At 54.7% G+C, this 6,360-nt stretch overlaps 1 protein-coding gene across 3 annotated transcripts in view; it reads left to right on the top strand.

Annotated features, from left to right (window-relative positions):
- The window catches only part of TMPRSS2 (transmembrane serine protease 2), a 41,066-nt gene that overhangs the window by 31,719 nt on the left and 2,987 nt on the right, over positions 1-6,360 (top strand). For all 3 annotated transcript variants that reach the window (XM_017538612.2, XM_037742066.1, XM_017538613.2), the window contains 5 exons: positions 389-560; positions 1,823-1,998; positions 3,002-3,097; positions 5,188-5,330; positions 5,841-5,993. In XM_017538612.2, the coding sequence (XP_017394101.1) occupies positions 389-560; positions 1,823-1,998; positions 3,002-3,097; positions 5,188-5,330; positions 5,841-5,993 (740 nt within the window). The remainder of the gene's footprint in view (positions 1-388; positions 561-1,822; positions 1,999-3,001; positions 3,098-5,187; positions 5,331-5,840; positions 5,994-6,360) is intronic.

Below are 6,360 nucleotides of genomic sequence, written 5' to 3' on the forward strand. Positions count from 1 at the left end.
CTCACTCACTCCCAGCCCTGTCCCTCCCATCCTCCTTTTCTTTGTGTGGGAATCTGGGGCCCCTGGGCGGTGTCAGTGTCTCCAAGACCCCAGGAGCCCCCAAGACCTCGTTATCCAGGACACCCCCACCTGGCTCCCAGGAGTCTCCGTTGGGTCACAGGAGTGTTCAGGATGTGTGCTACTGGGTTTGGGTGGGCTGGAGGGGTGTCTTCCCTTCCCCAAGCAAGAAGAGACCTCCCCCAGGAGACCCCTGATTCCGCCCCCAGCAGTGGGGCCCCTGCCGCCTGCCCTGTCCTTGCACCAGGGGAGACCCTCAGGGGGAGGGTGCTGGGTGACTGGGCGGCTTCTGCTGGTCTCACCCCACTGGCCTCCTGTTTGTCGCCCTCAGCCTGCGGGGTCACCTCGAACTCAAGCCGCCAGAGCAGGATCGTGGGTGGTGTGAGAGCACCCAAGGGGGCGTGGCCCTGGCAGGTCAGCCTGCACGTCCAGAACGTCCACGTGTGTGGAGGCTCCATCATCACCCCTGAGTGGATTGTGACGGCCGCCCACTGCGTGGAAAAGTATGCCAGGGTGGTGTGGGCTGGGTGGGGGCTCCAGGCTGGCCTCCTGCCGCCCTGTGACCTTGAGCAGGGCCTCCACCCTTGCAGCTCGGGGTCCTTGTATTTAAATGGGGAAAGTATTGCGCCTGCTTCCTAGAGTTGTGGGACAGCAGGTGCGCTCCTGCTGGGCAGTGCACGGCTGTGTCGTCCTTCAGCACGCATGCACTGTGTCCCCTGCACTAGGGGTGAAGGTGCAGGTGGGACTTTCTCCACTAGGTTGCCATGACCCGCTTTCCTTCCAGCCACTGTCCTGCCCTTGAGCGAAGCCCCCACCCCTGAGGTCTCCTCTCTCCGAAATGCTAGTCCCAGGAGACGGCACACTCAGATGGGCGCAGGGGCCTCAGGCTGCCCTGCTGGAAGGTCCCTGGGGTGAAGTGCTCTGGCCCACAGCACAGCTCATGCAGAGGGTTAGGCAAGGGTGAGACTACCTGTGTGGTCTTAGCGTTAGCATTTGTGGAAGCTACCCCCCTCCCCTTTTTCTTAAACACATAATGATTTTGGTCACATGCTGCTTTGGAGGCCTCACTTGGAGGCTGTATTTTTCTGCCTTAAAGAGAGGCCGAACTGGGTTTGACTCTTGGCCCAGTCCTCTCTGGCTTCAAGGCCTTAGGTGAGTCACTCAACGTCCCTGATCCGTGGCATCTGCCCCATAAGGTGGGTGTGCCCTTCTCCTCTCGGGCTGCTGTGAAGGTCGAGGACGAAAGGGCCATTACCCAAGGGTGCTCCCTTCTCTCTCCGTCTTCACACCCCCAGGTGCACTGGGCCCTCTAGGAGCTGGGATTCTATTAAGAGGGAAACACCTGGAAAAGGGAAATGGTTTGATTGATACAGGAGTTCAAGTCTGTTCATCAGTACCCATTTATTAAACACCTACCCTGTGCCGGGAAATGCTTTGACATATAAAGGAAAATAAGGGCCAGTCGTGCTAGAGATGGCCTTGAAAGCCCAGGGAGGGATGTCGGCCCCATTATGAGTGCTGCAGATTCCTCAAAGGTGACGAAAGAGCCAGAAAGAGAGACAAGGTTGGGGGCTGAGGCAGGGACTCTGGGTGGGGGGAGTGTCGGGGAGCAGGGGAGGCCGAGCGCCCTCTCCACCGTCTCCCTGTGTGGTTTTTGGTGAGTGATCCTGCCTCTGGGTGTCTTGCCTCCAGCTGCTGATGTTGGAAGTTCATCTGCTGAGGGCTCTGTGTTTGTGACTCTGAGATACTGAATCTTCTCTTCCAGACCTCTTAACAACCCGCGGCACTGGACAGCATTTGTGGGGATTTTGAGCCAGTCTCTCATGTTCTACGGAAGTGGACACCGAGTAGAAAAAGTGATTTCTCATCCAAGTTACGACTCCCAGACCAAGAACAATGACATTGCACTGATGAAACTGCAGGCGCCTCTGACTTTTAGCGGTATGCGGGGCTCGGGCCTGGCAAGCTCGGCCGATCGTTAAGAAGGTGTCGGCTGGAAATGACACTCGTGCTGTGCTAAATGGGAGAGAAGCAGTGAGGGTGATGTGCAGCGGGTGGCCCATGGGAGAGGCTGGAGGAGGCTGAGAGCACCTGCCGCATTCTGGGGGAGGTGGCAGCCGCCACGTCTATTCTGTACTGTGCTGAGTGACAGTGACTCCAGCCAGACGCGGAAAAGGCTAGCGCAGGTCTTTCCCACTGCAGTACTCTTGGCATCGGGGGTGGCTCTGCTGTGGGGCTGTCTTGTACCTTGTAGGATGTTTAGCAGCGTCCCCAGCCCCCACCCACTGGAGGCCAGGGGCTCCCAAGTTGTGGCAACCAATGTCGTCTGTTGACATTGCCAGACATCGCTCTTGAGGCAAAGTCACTTCCAGTTGAGAACGACTGGCCTAAAATGTGTAAAGATCCCTGATTTTTAAAGATACATTCTTAAAGCAAGATGCTTAATTTAGAACAAACATGCTTTCTCTTAGCTTCTTATTCAGTCCTACTCTGGTCCATCCAAGGGTCTGGAATGTTCTAGACCCATGTGGATGCAGAAACAGCAAAACCTCACCCCTCCCTATAACAAGTCTGTATTCTGCACGGGCCTCTGGGGTGAAAGCGGAGCCCATCGACGTTTTGGCTATTGTCTCCTGTGTGTCTTTTCCATCTTGGTGACCTGGAGACATGTACTTTTAGGAGCAGAGCTAGCAAATAATTCCACTTATAGGCAGAACTAGAAAATAATTTCACTTATAAGTAGCATAACTTCTTGCCTGCCAAAAGGAGGAGTCTGGCAGGGGCAGAAAGTGAGGGTGCGGGGCTTGTTGGGATGCAGGGTCCTCTGGGCAGGGTGGTCAGGGTGCCAGGCCCAGCATCCCGCGTGTGGGAAGTCCAGGTGGAGACAGGGTGAGGCCTTGGGTGAGACCAGCCTGGCTCACTGTGTTTTCTCTTCTTGAAACAGACGCAGTAAAACCAGTGTGTCTGCCCAACCCAGGCATGAATCTGGATCCGGAGCAGCCCTGCTGGATTTCTGGGTGGGGGGCCACTGAGGAGAAAGGTGAGGCTCCCCGCCATGCAGGTCTGCAGGGCCCACAGATGGAGCATTCGGTTCGGAAGTGGGAGGTCCAGGTTTTTATTCCAGATCTACTATTCAATGATTGGATGACTTTGGGTGATTCCCCCACTCCTTATGCCTCAGTTTCTCCATCTGCTAAATGGCAGAAATCCTGCCCAGCCTACCTAGTACACAGTGTTCTTATTACGACCAAATGGAGCAGCATGCAGAACGGCTTTTGAAGTATCTGGGTCACACGAGGTTAGAGGTGCAGGGTCTCCCATGTTGCACCCATTGTGAGTTAAGAGCTCCCTGGAAATCCCACTGAAGCCTCCATGGCTGAGTGACCGTGGGCTTGGTGAGGATGGGCTTCCTGGACCTGTGGTGGCCACATCTAAGCCTCGTCCTCTGCCCTGATAACCGCAGAGAGGGGCCCGCTCAGTGCTCTTCAGTTGCGATCTGCGTTTCTCTCTGACAGCCTTTCAAATGAAGGGAGCCCAGCAGCTGCTTTATTTTTATGGATGGCTGGAAGTGCTTAGCAGCAGGCACAAAGGTTCATTTTATAGGTTGTTTATATCCTTGTCAAAAGCTTCCAGACCAGACAGACAACAAAACCTTCCAAACAAGGGGAAAAGTACAAAGGTTGGGTGATTTGGGGGGAGTGTCAGGGGAGGTAGTGGGGGCATCCTGGCACCTCATCAGCAGAAACTTACTGCAGTGGAGCCCAGGCTGGGCAAGGCCTCATGGAACCTAAGATGAAGGAATATCAACAAATATTTGTGTGCACCTGCACCTAGCATGGGCTGGGTGCTACTCAGGTGCCAAGAATGCAGAAGTGAACAGAGTAAGACAGATATCTCTGCTCTCAAGGGCTTCAAGTCCCTTGTGGATGTGGGGAGGGGCAGGTATGGTCAGACAGACGGGAGACAAACAACTGAGTGAGGTACTTCCAAATGTCTGAGGGTGAGGATTGCATGGACCTGGCTACTTTAAAGGGGTGGTCAAGGAAGGCTTCTCAGAAGAGGTGGCATTTGAGCTGAGACTCAAATGGCAGGAATGTGTACAGAAGGAAAAGGCTAGTGCATGTATCTTAAGGCGTGGTGATCAAGGGGCCAAGGAGGTGGGCTGGGGCCAGATTGCATAGCTTATGGATTATGGTGAAGTCATCAACTTCTCATCTGCTTGAGGTAGGGAGGTTGTGAGCAGGGGAGTGCCATCATCTGGCAGCTGTGCAGGGAGTCACAGGAAGGGTGAGGATGAATGGACGAGAGGTTGACGGTGAAGAGGCCATTGCTGTGGTTTCCTGAGGCAGGAAGGCAGGTGCGGGCGTGGACATGGAGACATGACGGTGCATTTGGGGTAGAGCCACCAGACTTGCTGATGGATTGCGTGTCTGTGGGACAGAGTGAGAAGTCAGGGACCATGGCTTTCCACTCTGTGACTGAAGCCCCAGTGTGGCGGGTGGTGCCCTTTTCCAAGCCAGGGAATGTGGGTTTGTGAGAATTTGGGGTGCGAGAGTGTGCGATGGGTGGTTCTGGTTTGGCACGTTAAGCCCACGGTGCCCAGGAGATACCCACAGGGGGAGCAGCAAAGCAAGAGTAGGAGATGCAGAGGCAGCAGGCGCAGGCCATGTCTTGAGACGTTCTAATGTGCAGCGGAGCCGAGAAGCAGGTGGTCTAGGGAGGGTCGTGTCGTGTGTGCTCCAGAAGGGTTTGTGGCAAAGGGGAAACAGGACCCCGTGTGTCCTGGGTAGGGTTCAGTGAGAAGCAGGAAAGTAGTTGAGTAGAACCAAGCCATCAGGTGAATGAGAGGATTGCAGGGCACTGATGGAGCCCTGTGGCTTCCGAGCTGGGAAGTTCTTTCCCTGCAGCTAAACTCCAGAGCTGCGTTCAACACAGGCACTGCCAGTGTTAAGGAGAATCCAGGTTCCCCAGGAGAGGGCTTAGTGCTAGGACAGGCTGACAGGGGGCAGGGCTGGAGAGAGCGGTGTGGCCACCTGCATAGTGTGTATGGAAGTCTCAGGGAGGGAAGCGCACGCTTCCTGAGAGAGCTGCTGGCAACACTGGGAGCTCAGCAAGTCCCCCTGTCCTTAGGGAAGACCTCAGATGTGCTGAATGCTGCCATGGTGCCTCTCATTGACCCGCAGAGATGCAACAGCAGATACATCTACAACAACCTGATCACGCCAGCCATGATCTGTGCCGGCTTCCTGAAGGGGACTGTCGATTCCTGCCAGGTCATTCAGCATTTTTATTCTACTTTGCGTCTTGCCAGATCCTACTGAACCCCCCTGAGAGACAGGGCATTCTTGGGGTTAGCAGAGCCTCCTCAGGGACATGGAGCCAGCTTGGGGCAGCCATGGGAAGCGATGGCCACGAACAGGGCAAACGCTTCGGTGACAGAAGCAGGTACAACCAACAAAGACTGCACGCCACGCGCCCTCTGAAAAACGGAGTTAGCAAAGGTGTCAGTGGAACGGAAACAAGTATTTAGACCATTTTAAATTATGAACAGCAATTTATTTAGTAACTATTAGCGTGTACAGGTTAAAATTCACAGCCGGGGTTGTCTCTTTGGGGGTTATATCTCTCTTACCGTCACCCCTCGTTGGTGGGGATTCAAAGCCCACACAGTCACTCGTAACTCACACTGCGACCCATGCTCCCACCTCCTCTAGGCCTGGTCAGTGGTCTCCAGTGGCTTGTGACTTGATTTTCTGCTCTCTGTACCTTGCTGTGTCCCCCAGGGTGACAGTGGAGGCCCTCTGGTCACTTTGAAGAACAGTGTCTGGTGGCTGATCGGGGATACCAGCTGGGGATCTGGCTGTGCCAAGGCTTACAGACCAGGAGTGTACGGGAACGTGACGGTATTCACGGACTGGATTTACCAACAAATGAGGGTAACCATCCCATCCTCCTTCTGACTCTGTTCTCCAGTTCCTTGAGCCAAAGCCAGACATCTGTTAGGCATGGTTCTGCTGCCAGAAGCTGACTGCTGACCACTGGTTGGCATGAACCAAATCCTGCTTCCTCTAGCCACAGCCCCGCCTCACCCTGTGCCTACCCATTGCCCATGGCCTCTCACTGGCTTCACTTGCATATTTGTCCTGGTGCTTGGATGAAAAGCGCTGGGCTCGGCTTGTGTGAAATGCCTTCGTGCTCTGCTGACCACACTTACTGCTGGCTCGGCTGACTCAGTTATTCCACCCAGACCACCTCACATCAAACTTTTTTTTTTTTTTTTTTTTTGAGACGGAGTCTCACTCT

This window comes from Cebus imitator, unplaced genomic scaffold, assembly GCF_001604975.1.
Source record: "Cebus imitator isolate Cc_AM_T3 unplaced genomic scaffold, Cebus_imitator-1.0 Scaffold112, whole genome shotgun sequence".
In the NCBI taxonomy this organism is placed as follows: Eukaryota; Metazoa; Chordata; class Mammalia; order Primates; family Cebidae; genus Cebus; species Cebus imitator.